Source organism: Blennius ocellaris, assembly GCF_963422515.1.
Source record: "Blennius ocellaris genome assembly, chromosome: 13".
Lineage (NCBI taxonomy): Eukaryota > Metazoa > Chordata > Actinopteri > Blenniiformes > Blenniidae > Blennius > Blennius ocellaris.
Genome location: NC_137662.1, coordinates 22,524,535 through 22,545,872, shown reverse-complemented (window position 1 = coordinate 22,545,872; position 21,338 = coordinate 22,524,535). Strand labels below are relative to the sequence as shown.

Genomic DNA, 21,338 nt, shown 5'->3' with positions numbered 1-21,338 from the left:
CTTAGAATTTTTTTTTTTTTTTTTTTTTTTTCTTCAAGTCTTGATTTTGTTCGTCTTGACAAACGGTACCCGCTGACCTTTTTTGGACTGTGTATAGAGATACTTGGATTTATGGTTTGCATGTGTGTGACCAATAAAAGCTGAAACCACGGTGGTGTCTGCTTTTATTTAGTCATCCTGTTAATTATCCTCACTTTGAATCTTGTTTAATTTTACCTGTACTGAAGTAAAATCCACCTTTTTATTTTTTTGTGTTACACAACAAATTTATTTCAATATCTCTCGTTTCTGGGCCGTGCTTTATTCCCTATTCGTCGGCGCATATATGCCTTGATTTTTCTTTCTTTTCCTCCGACAATCAGGCATTGACTAATTTTACTGTATGGCCAGTCCACACTGACACTAAATAATATAATAATATATATAATATAGGGTATAATAGGTCAGGAGATTGGTATAACACTTCATTCCATGCTTATATTCAGTTTATAGCTGTTCAGATTTTTGCAAGATATTTTTCTTTAAATTGGTCAATATCAATTGTTTGTACAAAAGAAGTGTATCTTTAAACAACAATTAACGTTTTGTCTCTCTCGACTCGGATCGTTTCCGTTTTGAGGCTTTTACTTTGAAATATTTGTCCCGGATGTTGTTCTGGAAACACTTCCGTGTGAAGCAGAACTAGTTTGTTAGCTTGTTTAACTCAACACTAGCTCGTTTGTTTCCCCTCTTAAAACATGTACCGGCCGGATAAGGCGTTGCACGGTCGGCCTCCGCCGTCTATGTTTGGTCCTCCACCCCCGCACGGAGCTCCTTTCCGCGGGACCTTCCTGCACTCCGCTCCGGACAGCCTCTATCCGCCGAGCCGGCCTCCGCCGCGTCACTTCACGGTATGGACAGTTAGCACTAGTTAGCACTGCATGTAGGGAATAATCTGCTAATAAACCCGTATCAAAATGCCTAAATGTTGCTGTGTTTGTGGCTGGATTATAGAATTATCACACTGTTGGACGAGGTGATTTTATATAATACAATACATTCGGCAAAATAGTATTTTAAATACCTGGATGTTATCTGAAGTTCATATTTCAATTCTGTTCCCTAAATGTATTTGTGAGCCACAGTAAGTAGTTTTTTTTTTTTTGTATGACAGTAAATTGTTTTTTCCCCTTTTCTTTTGTCAATAAATGAAATATACTAAACTAAAATAAACATTAGTTAGTGGGAGGAAGAAGCTCCATCCTCAAATACACACACACACACACACACACACACACAAACTTAGCAATCACAAGATGCAGCCTGTGGTCAAAACATTAAATTCTGATCCACTGCTTAATGTGCACAGATTCAGTGGTGTTTGCTCGATTGTTCAACCCCAAAATTATCATTAATAAAACGTTCATCTTCTTATCTTATCTTCGTATATGTTCCATCAAGTGTGCAAGAGGAGGTTTTGAAATCCGTCTCTGTCGACAGAGTTCACATTCAGCCCAACACATGCCTGAGAAAACCTATTTTGGAAACTTTATGGGACTACCCCAAGCAAACAGCACGGGAGTTCAGGTTTATTGTGTCTCAACAGGTGCAATTTGTGCTGCAACAAGTGAAAAACACATGAATAACACACTTACAAACATGCATACATGCTTATTTAAAAAAAAAAAAAATCCAAGGACTAATGGTGTACCTTAAAAAACAACAACTGTAGAACTGAATCGGAATGAACTAAAAATGGTTAATTCGGTTCCTAACGATATCCACTTGAAATCGAGGTTGTTAAAATATCATCCCAGTATAAGATCACTCAGGAGATGAAGGAGTTCTTATACCTGTTACCCTTCATGCGAGGAACTCTGGATTTCCTTCTGTCCTGTGGCTTTGGATTCATGAAGATCCGTCGCATCGTTTCATCGACGGTAAGTCGAATGGTCATTTTTAATTTAAAAAAAACAACAACAAAAAAACAGCAGCTAGGTTGTTAGGTAATAGTTTTTTCCCCAAGCTAAATATGACGACTTTAAATACATCATTTGATTTTCAAAATTTCATGTCACTGTTTTTTCTTCGAAGATTAGTTTTGTGTGTGTTTTCTGTTGCCTTGTGACGCATACGTTCTTGAGGCCTATTCATACTCCAGGAGAAGGGCGGAGAGAATTCGGACACTCGGGTGTTTAAGGCGAACAAGTGATGTGATATTTTCTTTCAGCTTCGTCTGTCGGTAAAACGTTCGCCCACCTCGATCCCTCATGTTATATTGGATAACATTTGCATTCTGCGGCTCACGAGGAAAAACGGATTCCACGATACCAAATCTTCCTCATCCAGGGCTTCAGACCTGTGTTTTTCTACCTCCAAAAGCTTTAGCATGTAGCGTTAGCCATATGAACATTGTTCTTCTCTCTTTTGGACTATGAAGAGGCCTTTCGTCTGCTTGTTATTGTTTGTAAGCATCGTTTTTCTGACTGTTACCCATTACTTGCAGGTTGTATTATGAATGTTTAATGAATGGCAGAGTGCAGGACCAGAGGAGTTTCTGCTGAAGAAGGAGGTTGAAGAATCCTGAAGATTGACAAAAAAAGAAAAATGCTTATCTTTACAGTTCTCATATTGAGATTGAAACCCACTTGGACTTTCCCTGTTTTTTGTTTTTTGTTTGTTTGTTTTTTTGCAGAAGAATCCACACAAAACTTGCACTGAACAAAAATATAAACACTTTTGTTTTTGCTCCCATTTGTCATAGGCTGAATGTTTGTATGTCTGTGTACCCTGAAGGCCGACTCCTCTCAAATATTGTGCACACGTTTGTCTAAATCTGTGTTAGTGAGCACTGTAAATGGCTTTCAGAAGTGGTTAGACATGCAAATGTTTTTAAATGTCCTTTAGGAAGAACCACGCATGTGCAGAGCACCCTGATAGTAACTTGTTAATGTGAAACTAAATCACTGTTTAGGTATTGAACTGAACTGATGGTGTCTGACATCAGCAGCACAATAATAAATGATTCAATAATTGTTTTGTTGTACGATATTTCACAAAGGTAAAGAAAACCTGTTCACTGTCTTCCTTTTTCCTGGTGTGTTTTGTCAGATTTTCCCAATCGGTTTGCTCAGAAAGCATTTTGTTTTGCTCTTATCTGAACTGAAACTGTGAGGGGATTTTGCCAGTGTGAAAAAAAATCTGAACGTTTCAGTACACGCCTGACAATATCGAGTGGCTTGTAAATGTATTGATGCCTCTTGAACTTTTCCACATTTTGTCACATTGCAATCGCAAAATGAAAATGCATTTTATTGGGATTTTATATGGCCAACCAGCTCTTTGCCCATCAACGAGGGGAGAGCCGATCACAAAACAGTCAAACTCGAGCCTCCTGCATCAAAACCGACTAAAGCTGCTTTAATCCTCTTAATGTTTTTAAATTAAAATACCACCTGTGCGGATTCTGCATTTATAATTCCACAGCATCTTGGAAGCGGAATTTCCCCCAAAGGGATTCGCTCGTATGCGAGTTGAATTCGCTGATCCATTCTCTCTGATAAGCGGCGACAGAGTTTCCTTGATTTGACTCTAGATGGTGAAACTCCTCTCTGCTTCAGCGTTTGAAGGCGTCAAGATGAGTGAGAGAATTATAGACCAATCAGAGGCCGCCTTTCAAAAGGCACATACCTCTTGGTATCAATTGACCAATCACGTCTATCGTTGCTGGACGCCATGCAAAACTGGAAGTTGGTTGCTCGTCGTGTCCTCGAGACAATAATTTGCTATATTTTTGGCGAAATGAGACGGATTTAACCAAAATCAGACGGTTACAAGTAGTGATGGCCGTTATACACATATTTTAGTGCGCAATTTAGTCGTCTTTTTCCAAAAAAAATGAGAGCCAAAATGACGGCTGGCTGTCTAAAACACTGATGCACTGTGTTATTTTCCTTCCAGTTCACAATTATGTGGCACGTTGAGTTGGTCTGTACATTTCTCGTATGCAATGTAATGCGATATAATGTGGATTGAAATGTTCAAGGGGTGTGAGTACTTTTGCAATCGACTGTACATGAAATATAATGTAATATTTATCTTGTGTTTGTTTTTTTGTTTTTTTTCATCTCCGTCAGTTCACTGAATGCATTTAAATACCGAGTAATTTGAACCTTTTCATGGTGTTTGCGACTTCCACGTTAGGACATCATAGAAATAAATACATTACATTAAAATACAACTTTATTTCTTGAAATTTTCACATGTATTCCAAATAATATCGAGAGTTTAATCAGTCGTTATTTGGGTCACTTGTGGCCATTGAAAGTAGTCCGTTACCGTATCTGAAATGTGCATTTCTTTTGATGTGGTAAAAGCTGAATCCCACACAAGGGGTATTGCTGTGCTCTACGGGTTTCCGTTGTATCAAGCACGTAAACCTGAACTCTGAATCCCCTCAGCCCCCCTGTAACAGCTTCTCCGTAGCCCGTAATACAGCAATTGCTTTGGGAGGGAGCCAGCAGACCGTTCCTCCAGCAGAAGTAGTTCACCTTCAGGTCCCACACTGGACTCCCACCTCTCTGGAGCATCCTCCTCCTGACAGCAGGTATATATATATGTATATATATAGATAGATAGATTTGTTTGTTTTCTGACGCTGTCGTCCGAACTCAGCTCTTTCTACTCTTTAAAACCTCCGTCTCCTTAACTTGCAGTGAAAAAGCTGGTGAGGAATTTCTGAGATGCATTGCGGACAACAAACCTCTGCCAGACTATCTGAAAAAGAACATAGGTTTCGACCTGGCCGAGGCGTTGAAGTCGGCAAGTGTCCTGAAAGAGGCGGTGAAGTCGAACCCCGACCTCCAAAAGCCCAAGGCCAGGAGCAAGAGCCGGAGCCGGAGCCACGACAAGAGCCGGGGCAGATCCCGAGCCAAGAGCCGAGCGCGCAGCCGAAGCAGAGCGCGGAGCAAAAGCCACGTTCGGGGCAAGAGTCGGGCGAGAAGCAAGGCCAGGAGTCGGAGCCGGAGTCTGAGCAGGAAGAAAAGCAGAGCGCGGAGCAAGAGCCGAGCGCGGAGCAAGAGCCGAGCGCGGAGCAAGAGCCGAGCGCGGAGCAAGAGCCGAGCTCGGCGGTGCAGATCCCGCAGTAGCAGTGAGACGAGCTGCAGTGGAGTCAAAAAGAGGAAGAGGAGCAACAGCGGTGACAGCGGCAGTGTGAGCAACAACTACAACCCCGCAGCAAGTCTGCTGGAGGGGCTGAAGATGATCATGAGCAGCAAAGGTCTAGAGGAGCGGTTGCCCAGTCTCAAAAACGCCATCTTCAATACCAAGGTAGGGCGGATCTCATCAGTCTGTCAGCCACTGTCGATAATACCGTGTGCTTTTAGAAGCCATGCCATACAGCTGTTCCATTATATAACTGTAAAGCCACTAAAGTTTCTCTCTGGATCATGAATGTTAAAGGTACTTTACCAAAAGAAATACTTCAAATAAAAGACGTCACTTCTGCACAGAGAATAAACCCGATACACGGAAACAAGACCGTTACTGCTCATTTCCTAAACCGATCATACCCAAGTCAATATGTTTACAAACGAACCATTAATTTGTATCCATCAAACCGTGTCTGTTTGGCAAACTGACGTCATCTTGGGAAACCCGGTTTCTGCGAAAGAGTCACGAGAATAGTCCAAACTGTTGTGAAGCTGCAAATCCAGATCTTACAAGCTCGAGTGTACAGACGGGATCTTTTGCACACAATGTCCATTAGCAAACTACTGTTTTTATTTAAAAAAAATCTGTAGTTTTAGCCTCAGGTTCCATTGATTCACCAGTTGATTTGTACACACACACACACACACTCATTTTAACATGACACCATAATGTGCAATGAGAATTTGCTTATGACGCTCATTTGTGCCAGACACAAACAAGTTAATTTCTTTGGACGCCGACTTCATAGTTCAAGCACGGACCTAACTTTACATGGGGTGTAATTTGTGTGTCTGGACCCAACAATCACTCGAGGAACATGTGGGGTGAACTTGCTGTGACCTTCGTCCGTTTCTTCCCCCGCAGGCCTCCGACATGAGCACGAAGGTGCAGAGTTTGCCTCGTGAGTCCGAACGTCTTCAGGCCGCCACGGAGGCGAGCTTGTCCACACGGGAAAACGACAGCGTGTTGCTTCCCCACGAACGAGTGGGCAGCGACTTCTCCTGGCTCCAGGGCCGGAGCGAAGAGGACGCCTCCCTCCGGAAGGCGAAGGAGCTGGAAGAAGAGGAGTCGTTCCTGTACGGGAGTCCTCTGTGGCCTCAGGGCCAGCAGCTGCAGCCCCGGGCCGACAGCTCCGGGGAACCGCTCCGCCACAAGCAGCCCTTCCAAACGCGCTTGTTGGCGTCGGCCTCCTCCTGCCTGGACGGCACGGAGTTCGAGAAAGTGAAGAACATATTGAAGAGCCTCGGCACGTCGTCGGACGTGAGCGAGCCCGCGGGGAAGGCGGCGAGGCAGACGGAGCCGTGCGCCGGCCGCCTCGGTTCCGACGCCGCAGCTGGCCTGGCGTCGCTGGCGCTGGGAGACCCCGACGTACGGCAAGCCCTGGAGTCCCTGCAGTCTCTGATCAAGGGTAGGCCGCGTCTCAAAACCACAACAATGATATCTACAAGCAATGTTTGTAACCTTCCGGCCTCCCGGTTTACCAGTGGTGTTGCCAAACCAGTCGTCGGATTAACGTTGCAAAGGAAGACGATTTTGTTAAAGAAGCCGCGATATTACCCAACAGAACCGGGCCACTCCTCTCTCCACCAACCGGAGACACACACACACACACACTCTATAACACTCCTTTCTGCGCGCTCACCTGGCCCACCCCCTTTGCAACTCTCAGCCAATCACAGGCCGACTCGCTCCAACACAAAAGAACCCTAACCAACACAACATTTAACATTGCAACAATAACGTACAGCAGCGACGTTGCGCTACTTTTGCAATTTCGTTTAGGGAAAAAAACACATAGGCAACAAGTTTCATTACTTTCTCGTTTACAAAATCCCAAAATGCAGACAAAACATGATGGCGATGATGAAATGAAGTGGTGCTGATAAAGAATAGTAACATGAGACGATAGATAGAAGATGGTCGTTCTTAACGGCAGAGATGAGCTCCCGGGCAATATCTTCACTTCCAGCGAGTCGAAAGGCGAAGTTTCCCTGGCTGTACTGTAATAATCCGATTCGGCACTTTATGTAAGGGCTCGGTAATCTTGGTTTTCTTGCTCCCTGCAAGCACTTGCAGGCGAGGCAGAGAAATGCAAGATGGCGGACATTGAAAGGTGTTGGTGTCCGCGGGAAAGCCTGTCCGTTGTGCATGTTTGGCATGTTGCCTGCTCATGTAGGTCCAGAGGTTCTACTGTATTTCATTCGCTCTTCATAATGGAAAAAAAAGAATTATGGAAATAGTGGACTAGAGAACAAGCGATAAAAGTTGTAAATGTTAAAGCACTCATGACTCGTGACTTTTTTTAAACTTGTTTACAATATTTTAGGTGAAAACTTGTCTTCTCTTCTTTCCTCATTCTTTCCCAGCCACAAAAGACAAACGGGTAAAAAGTCAAACGCCACCTGACGAGTACAAGGTGAGAGATTTCCAGGTAGGACACGTCCAAAACGACGGGCCACGATTCTCAAACGGTGACTTGTCTTCTCAGGCCGGCGACGACGAGCAAAGGAAACCAGACCGAATGAAGAAAATGGCATCTATGGAAAAAGAACTAGAGGATTTGTTAAAACAAGACGGTAACTTCTGTTTGGACTCTCGTGTTTCCTTCAACATGTTTACCCTCGTCACCCTGCTTCACTTCGTCGCTCTGTTTGTTTGCAGGACTGACCTTTTTGACACCGGTCATTGGATTTTATTGCCAGAAATGTGAGGAGTTCATCGGAGATTTTAATTCTGCCGAAAAACATTCCGCCATCCACAAATGCAGTAATTCTAGTAGCGTGAGTATCTTTTTTTAAGCTCTGTTAACGACTTGCTGGCTATTTGATTAAATGCCCGACCCCTTGCTTGTCAGCAGCTCTAACATTTGGTTGAAGTTCGTTTTCATTAACGTACAAAGCCGCTCACCTCTCACCCGGAATTTTAAATGAGCACAGTGGGAAGTTTGAATTAATTCACTCCACTGGACCACTTTCACCTTCACAGAATGACTGCTGCTGCTGGAGACGTTGAGTCTGTATTGAACGGCCATTGAAAATTCGAAGAACGCAAAGCCCACATTAAAAGTCTTACAGTGGCTTCGAATAAATAGACTCTGGTTATTTCGATTCAAAAGGCTGGAAATGCCAATTCCAGTTTATGGCTCAGTTGGTAGAGCGGTCGTCTCCCAATCAGAAGGTTGCAGGTTCAATCCCATCTCTGCCTGCCCACATGCCGAAGTGTCCTTGGGCAAGACACTGAACCCTGAACTGTCTTTGTGAATGCAGTGTGAGTGTAGTTTACCAGTATCGAATAAATGAACAATGTAAAGCATCTTTGAGTGCCGAGAAAGCACTATATAAAAGCAATGCAGTTAATTTTTGACCGATCATCAGTCATTCTGGAAACTATAATCTATCAAAGGAACTTTCTTCTTTTGTTCTTGCAAAGCTTAGACGTTCTTCAGCTTTTTCTTACTTGACAATGACTAAAAAATGTTTTTATATTATTTGTTTTAGCAAATGTACAAGGATGTAAAGGACAGTGAACGGAACTCGAAGGCTCACAAGCACTCTCAGGCCTCCGAGAGGAGGGACCACAAGGATTACGACGACCATAAAGGCTCAGACGAGCAAAGGACCAGCAGGGTCTACGAAAACAGCCGCACCCACGAGAGAGACCACAGGGGGCAGTGTCACAACGCCGGGAAGGAGGGCATCTCTTTAAAAGAGGAGATGAAGAAAGAGAGGATGCTGATCACGGTGCCTCGCGGACGGACTCCTCCGGCCTCGGGTGCCGGCGACAAGGCGTCCAAGGAGCGGGTCGGTGGGAACCACGGCGCCGTCGACGCAGAAGAACCGGAACGCAAAGACAAAACTCACAGCAGCGACAGCAGCGACGACATCACGGAGAAATCCCCGAAATCCAAACGCAGCAAGAAGAAGAAGAAGAAGGAGAAAAAGAAGAAGAAAGAGAAGAAGGAGAAAAGAGCCAAGTCGTAAGTGTGTTTGTATTAAAACGATGAGACGGAAGATTTTCCGTGAAACCACACCGTCCTCATCTCTGCCCATTTACTTCTCGCTTGTTCTGACGGTTTGTTCTTCAGTACAACACGACTCAAGTCGTTCTTACGCACGATGTTTCACTGAAATCAAAATAAATCTGAGGATTTTCTCAGCTGGATGAACACAGACGTGGTTTCTTTATTTGAACGCGTCGCCGAACGTGTCCTTCCATCCGGATCTCATGCTTTTCTTTCAAAGGTAAAATAAAAGACTTTTCTTGTCAATTCAATTATTGTTTTTTTGGGGGTTTTTTTCTGAGAACCAACTTCTTAGACACATTAGTGTTCATCTGTGTTATTGTTCTTTTTATCTTGTTGCTTTTTAAAAAAAAATTAAAAAAATACAATTACATTGTTTGTTTTTAGAACATTGTTGAAAAAAAATACTTATACGTACAATAAAATTGAATGTGTCGTAAAAGGCTGAGTCTTTGATTTACTGCATTGGTTCAACTTGACAAAACCTACAGATCATCATTCGTGCATTTTCGTTTGAGAAGTTAATGCGCGTTTCGGAGTCTGGCGTGGAGATTTTTGCTGACTCGGCGGTTCATCTCGGCCCCTCACCAGGTGAGCTCACAGATTTTGCTGCAGGCGTCAAACTAATCCACTTTTGTTTGGGCGTGTTTTATCTTTTATTTTTACTTAACCCAATTCCATTGTGTAAAATAAGTAGAAATCTACTGGAATGAGTAAACGTACAGTCAACGAGGAAGAACTGCACGTTTACTGTTTGCAATCGTGTAAACAAGTAAAGACACGAGTGTGTGAGAAAGTGGCTCCAAAGTGAATATTGGAGACTGTTCTATTAATAGGGTCACAGCAAATGTCAACAATTCACCTCGAGGGGCCTCCAGCAGGGGGCGCTGACACTGAGTAGGAGAAACTTTCACTTCTACTACTGTGGGCTGCGGGACCACAATACCGCTTCTCGCCACTTGGGGCAGTGATGCATACATAGAAGACCGATGTCAAAATGTGAACACCCTGACGAGGAGGACAGTTTTGAGTCCATTCTAATTAAACCAGGACATTTATAGGTTATTCATGGATCAAACAGCCGTTGGGGGAACTTTGCCATTAAGCTTCTTGTTAAGAGAACAATTTCAGCAAGTTCTCCTAAAAAAGTGCTGAAACCTTTACGGATGCCAGATTCGTCCAACAAGAGTTTATTGTCCACATTCCCGCCTTGGCCCTGAATTTCAGCCAGTCACAAAAATCCAGTGATTGAGTTTGAGCTGGAAATAGTGGGTCAGATCTGGCAACCTTTGAGAAAAAGCCGACTTTATGCCCCAATGCAGTGTTTTTCAACCTTTGTTGAGCCAAGGCACACTTTTTTGTTTGGAAAATTCTCGAGACACACCACCACCCGAAAATGTTAAAATGTGAAACTCTGTAGCCTCTATTAACAATATAAAGCCATTTTCATCAAAGTTTTATCAACGGGAATCAAGTAAATACAGAAAAAAAGTATTTCCCAATTTCGTGTGAAACCTGGACCTGATGGATGAAGAGCTGAGATCCTGGTTCACATTCTTCCTTTTCAAAAACTTCTCCATCACTGTCACTGACACAGTACTTTGATACAAGATGGCAGCAGGAGGTGGAGATTAACCACACTGATGTCTTTCAGTTTCGATTTCACCAGCAAAGTTCTGTGCTGCCATCTAGTGGCGAAGAGTATTTATACATGATTACTCTGCAACACACTGCTCTCACAGCTGACAGTGGCTGTGAGAGCAAATGATTTTTAGAAAAAAATGTGAAATTGGATAATTTCCCACGACACACCTGACTAGATCTCGAGGAAACACCAGTGTGCCGTGGCACAGCAGTTGAAAAACACTGTCCTAATGTTCACAGCATGGGGGCTCTCAACTGGCCAATTGCCAGAGTTTTGGCGACATGTGGAAGTACAGTTCTGTCCCTGCTGGTTCCAGTGGATGACACAAAACACCTTCATGTTGTTGCAGCGCCGGATGCGTCCACCAGTCGCCGGGGACGACGGGACTGCCGAGGGAGACACCACGCTGTCAAGACCCGGCGCCTCCGTCTGTCTGAGCGTCCGCCGTTCCTCGACGGCGTTGGGAGCGTGATGGGGAACAAAACATGGCGGCACTGCTGGGCTCAGGTAGGCGCGTTGTAAATAAAAGTAAATAAAACATCTCCTGCAACACCTCCGTCTGTGAACGTCGACTTATTCCTCCCGAATATCGTGGACAGATTTGTCTCGTATGTTTCAGTATGACTTCTACTTGTTGCTGTTGTAGACTTAACTACGAAGGTTATAGTTACATGATTATTTTATAGGTTGTGATCTGAAGTGGGCCAGTCTGGGGGGGGGGGGGGGGGGGGGGGGGGGATTCATGTGGAATTGTTAGTTTTGTCTCTAATTTAAAAAAAACCAACTTGAGATGGCCTTTATTTGGAGCTAAATCAAATTTTAATTAACTGAATTGTATCACATGGGTCTGTCTCTGGGAAGGGTCCTGGAGGTTTTCAGATGAGATGCAAACGTCCTTGCATCTGAAGAAGCATGGTGCTTTAAGACTGTAGGGGCGAGGGGGGGGCAAGATGGCCGAAGCTGGACCTGGACTGGCATCTGCAGTCAACCTGCTCAAGGCTCAGGTCACATAAGATGAAGATTAGTTGGACCGGGAGGTTGACAAGGGCATACGTTTACATTTCTACATTTCACAATCTGCAGCTCCAGTTCCGTTCTTGTTTGAGTGTCTCGGGAGGCGGCGGCCTCGGGGGGGCCCGAGGCGTCAGGGTCAAACAGCTGTCGTCCTTCGGCCCGCTGATAACTTCACTCCTCCTTCCCTCTCTTGGCTTCTGCAGCCACTCGGGGTCACGTTTTTCCGAGCTGCAGGCCTTGGAAGCAGATGTGTGGACGCCGTGCACATTTCTTCACTTCAGTCGCTGCTCGTGTTTGTTGTAAATTAACTGTTTGCTCAAAAAAAAAACTAAAGAGCTGCGTCGCGTTGATGTTTTAAGACTTTCAGGCCTCGTAGGACTTTTTTTTTTTTTTAAATAGAAAAGTAAAACCAGTGGCGGCTGGTAGCTGATTTGTCTTCATTATTCTGAGTGTTTATAAAGCTGAAGCCCCCGGTGATGAACATTTTTCTACTTTTAAGCAGCGAGTGAATAGAAAAAACACTTTAACATATTTAAAATAAATAGGAACACGTGCTGGTGGTCCGATGGCCACAGAAGAAAATCTGATTTCACTCACACACTCACTTGTCTGGGGTTAAACCTGACCTCGGTCCACCATGACTCAGCAGATATGTATCATCTGATGGAAATTCACCGGGTCAATTTGTCCTATAAATAAATATTGTTTAATAGATCTCAAAATATATCACAGAAATAAATAAAAATTAAAAAATTAAAAAAAGACAGATATCTCAACAGGACTTGTTTTGGGAATAAAGAACAAAGAAGAAGAAGAAGATCTGAGGCGTCCCGGTCACTTCAGCAGGTGTTTCAGCTGGTCCTGCAGGTTTCTGGAATGTTCCACACTGCAGACACACAGCAGGACGTCAGCGTTCGTTATGGCTTCATGTGACGTCTGCTGCCAGACTGAGGTGTTTAGACTCACTTCTTCTGGATGGCTTCCTGTCTGTAGGACACACACACACACACACACACACACACACACACACACACAGTCAGTCTTTAGACCAACTCCTAGAACACCGACTGAACTTGAACTCACTGATACTCACTGGTATTGCAGGTGTGTAGTGATGATAGACATTTTCCTCAGGCTCTTTGAACAGAGTGCAGAAAACTCCCGTCAGTAACTCGTGGAGTCTTGTAGTTTGTGTCAGACTTGAACAAAAAAATTGTTGCTGAGCAGCCGTACTCACGTCCTCTGAGTGCAGGATGGCGTCCTCCTGCAGCACCATGTTCCTCGCCGCCTGACCCAGGAGCTGCAACACAACACGGTTAAAGACATGACAAGAAGAGGACACAGCTTCACCCACCAGAGGGACACACTGAAAAAGTCTCAAACCTCCATGAGTCAAAGAACCATTTCTTTTTTTTTTTTTTACCAAGGAAGCACTAAATATAATTAATCTGCAGCTGCAAAATCAATGGAAGAAATCAGAAGGGTTTTTACATTTTCACATTGACTTATGCTATATTATGTACCAATACTGCGTCTTCTGTCACATTCACAACAATGTTATTAGCGTTTTCCCAGTGTGTGTGTGTGTGTGTGTGTGTGTGTGTGTGTGTGTGTGTGTGTGTGCGCGTCCAGGTGCATTCACACTCAGTGGGACCATATCAGGACTGAATTGTATAAAACTACTGGTCTTTTTTTTTTTTATTGTTTTGACTGTTTTATGTATAATAAACTGAATTGTATAACACTACTGGTTCTTTTATTGTTCTGATTGTTTTATTTATAAAAATTACTCTTAATATAAAAGCTGGACTGATGTGAAACTTCCATGTTCGCCAGCATCCTGAACAGTGGAACAGCAAAATTAATTTCTGTTCTATCTAGATCCGTTGTAAGAATCCAACAGATGAGCTTGAAAAAAAAAAAATTATAATAATCACCGGGAGTAAAATATGCGACAAATATTTTGGTTGACGGTTGTTTATTATTATTATTTTAAAGTAACATCCGTCGCTGACATCAGAGGCTGTGGTGAAGTGGAGCGTCTCCGCCTCAGGAAGGGGAGCCGCCCGCGGCGGAGGCCGCACACCGCCCCCCCTCCGCCCCGGTGACCGCTTTACCTCCTGGCTGCGCGAGCCCTTCAGCACCTGGCGGGTGAGCGCCATCACGTCCCCGCTGCAAGAGCCCACCTTGTCGGACAGCAGACCTTTGACGGACTGACCGAAGCGCGACTGGCTCTCTACGGCGGCCATGTTGGATCCAGACGGCAACGGCGAGTGGCGAGGGCCAAAAAGCATCTCCTCCCGCGAAGCACAAAAACAACAGATTTGGACAAAAACTTTTCTATCCGGCCGCATTTTTTTATTATAAAACAGAGTACACGGTCTCAAGATATTCAGTAATACTGAGAGTTCTCTATTAGATACCTTATAGTTTGAAATGGTTTAAGATATATCCACAGTAAAGACACAAAATCTGATATAGCAAAATAATCCAAATTGAGACTTTTCGCAGCTTACTTGACCTGCTTTACTAAGCCAAAGTTTATTTTTCAATCAATTGTAATACAATTTTCGAAAACGCTCACAATGCACACTTGTGTGTACCGGTTTGATCGTGGTTGGTCACTCTCAGGTAGTTTCTCAGGTCCTTACCTGTTTATTCCAATCAAACTGATTACTCTCTTTCATGGGGAAAATATTAGTTGATTTTTAATTTAATGGTGGCACCATGTCGACAACAAATAAAGTTGGAAGAGGAGCAATAACAGGGTGAATAAGCATGAGTCAACACAAGTGGGCCAGTGCTTTTTAAAAGAGAACTGTGTTAATTGTCAATGGGTCAGCGAAATGAGTGGGACTGAACAGAACATTTCAGAAAGGACTTCAAAGAGCTGAACTGGTTGTATCTGCAGTCAACTTTGACAAACACAAAACGTTTGGAGCAGCATGAAGGAGACAATCCATGAATTTAGTCCAGGGTCAGCCCCAATCCTGCATCAGACCAGGAGACGACATCGTGGAGGAATACTGCAGGAACTGCTCCTTCTCACTTCACACACTCGTTCAAAGAGCAGCAGGAGACGAACGACTGACAAGTTAGAACCGCTAAAGTCAAGAACAGAGAACTTATTTCCCATCTGTTAATGTTTGATTGTTATGGCACTGCTGGAGTCTGGTTCTATTTTGTCTTCATTATCTTTCTGTCAGGCTCCTTTTCTGTGTCTTCCCAAGACCTGGTGTCCACATATGTGGACATTATATAGAGTTGTCTCGACCACAGTACGAAACTATTTAGGGTCTAAGGAGAAATAAATAAATAAATAAAGTCAAATTTCAAGCTTCACTGCTTTGAGTTGAACTTTGCTGTTTATTCTCAGAATCAGCCGACGATGAGTCGACAACTAACGGTACACAACTAGTCGACTGGTGATTTTCATTAATTGTCCCAACCCTCACTTTTCAGTGAAAATGGCTTGGCGAGATTTGCACATCATTGCATGTTGTTCATTTCGATACTGCTGCGTCTCGACACTGAGGGCGGCGGGATGGTATACATCAGAATACACCACACACAGCGAAAAGCCACACAGGACTGCACAACACATCACCGGGGAACACAGTTTGTATCTGTGCGAGGGACAAGTGTTGTCACAGCCGTCAGCAAGGATACGGCGAGTCAAATGTCATCTTATCTTTTCCAGATTGGCACCGCCTCAGATATTCAAGTCAAGGGTATGACCTTGAAGCCGTGGTATAAAAGCTCTCTCGGGGCCCGGGGGCCCTCCTGTACCGCTCCTTCCCCCCGGGATGCCGGGCCGCACGCTGAATCGGACATGACCTGGTTTGTGTGCCTGTGCCTGTTTCTGGCCGTGTGCCTGGCGTGGCTGGTGTGGCGACGGAAGCTGAGGGCGTCCGCCCGCTGCGCCCGGGAGCCGCCGTGCCTCCCGGCGCTGCCCCTCATCGGCAGCCTGCTGAGCCTGCGGAGCCCGCTGCCCCCCCACGTGCTGTTCAAAGACCTGCAGGGGAAATACGGACGGACCTACTCCCTGATGATGGGCTCCCACAGCATCGTCATTGTCAACCATCACCTGCATGCCAAAGAGGTCCTGCTGAAGAAAGGGAAGATATTTGCAGGACGACCCAGAACTGTGCGTATATATATATATATACATACCCCTCCCGTGCGGTTTGTGTCCGTCGTGTCTGTGCTCCTGTTTTACATCCCTGTTGTGTGAATCGTGCAGGTAACCACTGACGTTCTGACCAGACACGGGAAAGACATTGCGTTTGGCGACTACAGCGCAACCTGGCGGTTTCACAGGAAAATAGTCCACGGGGCCCTGTGTATGTTTGGAGAGGGTTCTGCCTCCATTGAGAAGATTAGTGAGTACACTCCACTGAGCTTATTTAGACAACTCCCATTACCAGACATTCAAACTATACAGTTGAAAAAAAAAAGACCTACATGAGTTGTGTCTGTGGGAAATGTACGGCGAAGGATCAGGACTAAACGTGGAGCAGAACTGGAAGTTCTCAACCACCTTCAGTAGTCAGAGAAGACGGAGAAATCTGCAGAACATGTCAGGACACTCTCTCTCTCTCTCTCTCTCTCTCTCTCTCTCTCTCTCTCTCTCTCTGTTTCCTCGGTCTCAGTCTGTGCCGAGGCCACAGGTCTGTGCTCCGCCCTGTCTGAGGCCGCCACCCTGGATCTGTCTCCGGAGCTGACCCGGGCCGTCACCAACGTCATCTGCGCGCTCTGCTTCAACTCCTCTTACTCCAGGGGCGACCCGGAGTTCGAAGCCATGCTGAACTACAGCCAGGGCATCGTGGACACGGTGGCTAAGGACAGCCTGGTGGACATCTTTCCCTGGCTACAGGTACCCCGTCCTCGGTTCTGATGGAGTCGTCTCCACGCCAAGCGCAGCCACCACCCATTGCGTAACTCTTCCCCTAGATTTTCCCCAACGAAGACCTCCGGAGGCTGAAGCAGTGTGTTTCTATCAGAGACAGTCTGCTGCAGAAGAAATATGACGAACACAAGGTGCAGTCCGTCACAACGCTTCAGTGATATTTCATGACACACGTGAACGGGATCATCAGTGTGTGTGTGTGTGTGTGTGTGTGTCCAGGCGGACTACAGTGACCACGTGCAGCGGGACCTGCTGGACGCCCTGCTGAGGGCCCAGCGCAGCGCGGAGAACAACAACACGGCGGAGCGCGTGGACCTCAGTGACGACCACCTGCTCATGACCGTGGGGGACATCTTCGGCGCCGGCGTGGAGACCACGACCACCGTGCTCAAGTGGGCCGTCACCTATCTCATCCACCACCCACAGGTGAGTCAGAACCGATTATAGAAGCAGGAAAGCTTTTCAGAGTAAAACGTCAGTGAAAACCTCCTGGTGACCCACGGCCACCGTCCTCAAGCCGGCTGTCGCCTCTTCTATTCTTCAAACTGCCAATCCAGTCTGTGGAAAGTCTTTTTTTCAAACAACGGCCTTATTGTCAACGTCATAACTCCTGGAGGTCTTTGATTTTAATATAGGTTTCCATGTAATTGAACCATTTTAAACCGTTATGAACAGTTGAAATGATTTGGACGCTTGTAAATAACAAGCTCATAGAAACGGTCACCCACACGTGGCTGTTTACTTTTGTCTCTTCTCTCTTGACCGATTACCATCGTAGTAATTATGAGCATTAAGAAATAGTTCTCCAAAGGTCAAAAATTATCACTAAAGTATGTTTTCTTGATTTGTAGTTAAGACACAATGAAGGGATTTTGTTTTCTTTGGTTGAAATAAGATAAGATAAGATAAGATAAGATAAGATAAGATAAGATAAGATAAGATAAGATAAGATAAGATAAGATAAGCCTTTATTGATCTCACAATGGAGAAATGTACTTGTTACATTCTGCTCTTAAGGACTCATGAGTATGAAAGACAAGAAATGTGCAAACACTTAGATAAGGATAGAGGTATCTTATGTACAATGACTATCAAGAACTCTAAGGACCAAAAATATTGCAGTAAAGAGTAATAATAAGTAAATAAAAAGGACTAAAAAATAAGATTAAAATCACAAACTATAATAAAGTATAATAAGTTCTAAGGGGAGCAAAGTATACAGTAAGATGAAATACAAGGAAAATAAACTATGATGGGGGGGGGTGGCAAAGTGTAGAATAAAGTACAATAAACATACTATAGTAAAAAAATATGCTGCTGACGTGAAGGCTCGTGAGAAATACTGCGTCTCCCAGTGTCACCGAGGTCGGTCGGTTTGATGCCACATTTCCTTTTTTTGATGCAACCTGAGCTGATTCGTTTAAAACACGATATAGATCACTTGCCTCCAACCCATGTCCTGCGTGATTTACTTCTCTCTCTGCTGCAATATTCTGGCACAAGACAACAGCTGGACACAATTCTGTCACAAGACAACAGCTGGACACTGTCCTCACGTCCAGCAGAACCTGTTCATGTCAGCTCCTCTCTTGTCTCCACTGGACGGACCAAAAAACACAACGACGCAGGATAAAGTGGGACATTTGTGGTTCTGCACTGTGGCTCAGGTGCAGCGGCGTATCCAGGAGGAGCTGGACAGTAAGATCGGGGGGGACCGGCCCCCCCGGCTCAGCGACAGAGGCAGCCTGCCCTACCTGGAGGCCACCATCAGAGAGGTGCTGCGGATCCGCCCGGTGTCCCCGCTGCTCATCCCCCACGTGGCCCTGGCCGACACCAGGTACATACACTCACACTCGCTCGCTCGCTGTCATTCCAGGAAGCAGTCCTGTCCATTCTTTGTGTTGCCCCCCCCTTGCAGCATTGGAGACTTCACTGTGAGGAAAGGAACCCGAGTCATCGTCAACCTGTGGTCTCTGCATCATGACGACAAAGAGTGGAACGACCCGGCGCTCTTCAACCCCGGTGAGACACACGGGTTTGAGTTAAAAAAAAAATTAAAAAAAACAGTTTTCTTTAGTTTTTTCTGCCTGCTGAAGGGAAAACATGAGAATTATAGAATAGAATAGAATACAACTTTATTCCTCCCCAGGGGGAAACACAAACTTACAGCAGCTCAAGGTAAAAAGGTGCAGAAATTATAAAATTAAAGAATTCAAATATGTAAACATATGTAAATGTCTAAACAAGAGCAAAAAGAGCACAAAAAATAGAATAAGTTAAAAATTTAAAAATAAAACAATCCAGTAAGAAAATAAATCCTCTAAAAATAGAGTAAAAAGACAGAATTGATATACACACAGTGTAGATCGGTAGAAACTGAGATGTACTCAGTGCAGATGTAAACGGTTGTTAAATACCCTAACAGCTGTTGGGATGAATGACTTCCGGTAGCGTTCTGTTTTACATCATGTGATAATTTATCAATTATCAATTATCACATGATGTTTACCCAGATGACGTCGGGGAGACAGAAAAATGTATTTTAGCACGATTGACTTTGGATGACGTCCCTAAGAGATAATAACTGACATAATTTATTGAACGTGTGTGTGTGTGTGTGTGAGAGTTTCTGTCTCTGCGTTGCTCCTGTGGTGGAATGCTGACCTTGAGCTGCATGAAGGGCTACAGATGATCGAGGGATGGGGGAGGCCTTATGTCTCTTCACGATACAAGGCTAAGGTGGCATCCACTGCCTGTCCTCCCTCACCCTGACCCTAACTCCACATTTAAGATAAAAAATCTACTGTAAAACCCTGTAATCGATTAGTTCAAAGTGAAAACTTTCCCTCACGTTAAAACAAAAAAAAAAAGGTGATTCTCTTAACCGATATTGCAGAAACGTTCTTTGTTGTTTTTGTTCATTAGCAGCGACACTTGTATATCCTGTCAGTAGACGTTCCTCTCTCTCTCTCTCTCTCTCTCTCTCTCTCTCTCTTATGGCTGTTCATCCCTTCATTACATAAAGGTTATTAAAGGCAGGGTGGGAGATGATGTAGTCCGTCTCAGCTCACAGCACTTCAGTGCTTAGTGAAAGGTAAAGGAACAGGACAGTTTGACGGCTGAGAGACGATTCTGTCAAATTAGCTTCGTGGAGGTGGGGAGGGAGGGAGGGTGGGGGGTCGGGGCCGGGGATACAAGTCTTGGCTGCATAGAGACGACGACGGGCCCCTGAATGCTGCTCTCGCCCTGCAGGCCGCTTCTTGAACGACGAGGGCACGGGAGTGACCGTCCCGTCGCCCAGCTACCTGCCGTTCGGCGCCGGCGTCCGGGTCTGTCTGGGCGAGGCTCTGGCCAAGATGGAACTCTTCCTCTTCCTGTCCTCGATCCTGCAGCGCTTCCACCTCTCCGTGCCGCCGGGACACCCCCTGCCCAGCTTGGAGGGGAAGTTCGGGGTGGTCCTGCAGCCCGCCAGGTACCAGGTGAACGTCACGCCCAGGGTCGGCGGGGACAGACGGGGGCCGCAGGCCTTTTGACGCCCACCAGTGTCATCCCTTTGTTTTGTGTGAAAACGCCTCGCTTCTCTTCGCAGGGACGCAATTTAAGAGGGGTGATTTGGGTGATTTGGTATTCTGTCGTCTGGAAAAGCGTTAAACTTAAAGATAACTGTTCTGCTGCACCGACCAGTCACAGAGAGAAAACTTGCCTAATTTTTTTTTTATGTTTATCATGTACACTTACTTATAATGCTTTCTGTATACTGCGATAAAACTGTGATAATGCTCGTTACAAGCCTTTAATTTCAATTCTGGTTCTTCCTTGTCATACTGTACTGGGTTTTCCAAAAAAAGTTTATCATCATTATTCAGGAATAAAAAAATATTTGTTGTAATAAATAATCAATGGATTTTACCCTCCGGTTCTTGTTTTTCTTCATCAGGGATTATTTATTTATTCATTTAATCAAAAGGAACAAAACATAATTCTGGAAAATGAGTCAGTATGGAGCCGCACTTTCATTACCACTGAGTTACATTACATTGACAAAGTACATTCTGACCCAGTTTCCCATGCAGGGATTAAACCTAGTTCTAGATTAAATTACATTTTAAACCAGGATCTACTGAAATGGCTTCCTCAGACTTGGATTAATATAGTCTCAGACTCGTCCTCGTCTCAGGTTGAATTTCTTAAAGGGAGACGAGATTTAATCTAAGTCAAGACTTAGATTAAACTTTAATCTAAGTCAAGATTTAATCTAAGTCAAGACTTAGATTAAATCTGGCCAGAGGCAGGTTTAACTCCAGATTACAGGCTGTTTGTCTCACTGTGCATGGGGAAGATGGATTACCTTGAAAGACTGTAAACAGAAAACCAAATAACAATAATAATAATGATAATGCTCTACATCTGACTTCTGCGCCACGACGAATGTGAAAAATGAGAAATGTAAGTTCCTATAAATATTCCCCGCAGAGCTTTGTGATCGTTATTTTCTGGAAGAAGAGGTCAAGTGAAGCACGTCACACTCTGGCCCACGATCCACGCTTATACGAGTTTAG

General features: G+C 44.6%; 3 protein-coding genes across 3 annotated transcripts; 2 read left to right on the top strand and 1 right to left on the bottom strand.

The window, feature by feature from the left end:
* The first annotated feature begins 682 nt into the window (after nucleotides 1-682).
* On the top strand, nucleotides 683-9,489 carry LOC308138473 (uncharacterized protein). Its single transcript, XM_080507601.1, has 8 exons — nucleotides 683-890; nucleotides 4,440-4,585; nucleotides 4,695-5,307; nucleotides 6,055-6,598; nucleotides 7,557-7,606; nucleotides 7,679-7,766; nucleotides 7,852-7,970; nucleotides 8,688-9,489. Exons 1-8 carry the CDS (start codon nucleotides 738-740, stop codon nucleotides 9,168-9,170), a joined length of 2,196 nt encoding a protein of 731 aa, XP_080363727.1. The 5' UTR covers nucleotides 683-737; the 3' UTR covers nucleotides 9,171-9,489.
* A 2,957-nt stretch (nucleotides 9,490-12,446) lies between these two features.
* Nucleotides 12,447-15,285, bottom strand: borcs7 (BLOC-1 related complex subunit 7). Its single transcript, XM_080507617.1, has 5 exons — nucleotides 13,988-15,285; nucleotides 13,108-13,170; nucleotides 12,964-13,007; nucleotides 12,837-12,857; nucleotides 12,447-12,756 (listed from the first exon to the last, which is right to left on the bottom strand). The coding sequence occupies exons 1-5, from the start codon at nucleotides 14,222-14,224 to the stop codon at nucleotides 12,705-12,707; spliced, it is 417 nt and encodes a 138-aa protein (XP_080363743.1). The 5' UTR covers nucleotides 14,225-15,285; the 3' UTR covers nucleotides 12,447-12,704.
* Nucleotides 15,286-15,419: 134 nt separating this feature from the next.
* On the top strand, nucleotides 15,420-20,667 carry cyp17a1 (cytochrome P450, family 17, subfamily A, polypeptide 1). Its single transcript, XM_080507603.1, has 8 exons — nucleotides 15,420-16,017; nucleotides 16,114-16,252; nucleotides 16,523-16,746; nucleotides 16,824-16,910; nucleotides 16,999-17,205; nucleotides 18,447-18,616; nucleotides 18,698-18,801; nucleotides 20,032-20,667. Exons 1-8 carry the CDS (start codon nucleotides 15,550-15,552, stop codon nucleotides 20,310-20,312), a joined length of 1,680 nt encoding a protein of 559 aa, XP_080363729.1. The 5' UTR covers nucleotides 15,420-15,549; the 3' UTR covers nucleotides 20,313-20,667.
* The last annotated feature ends 671 nt before the right edge of the window (nucleotides 20,668-21,338 follow it).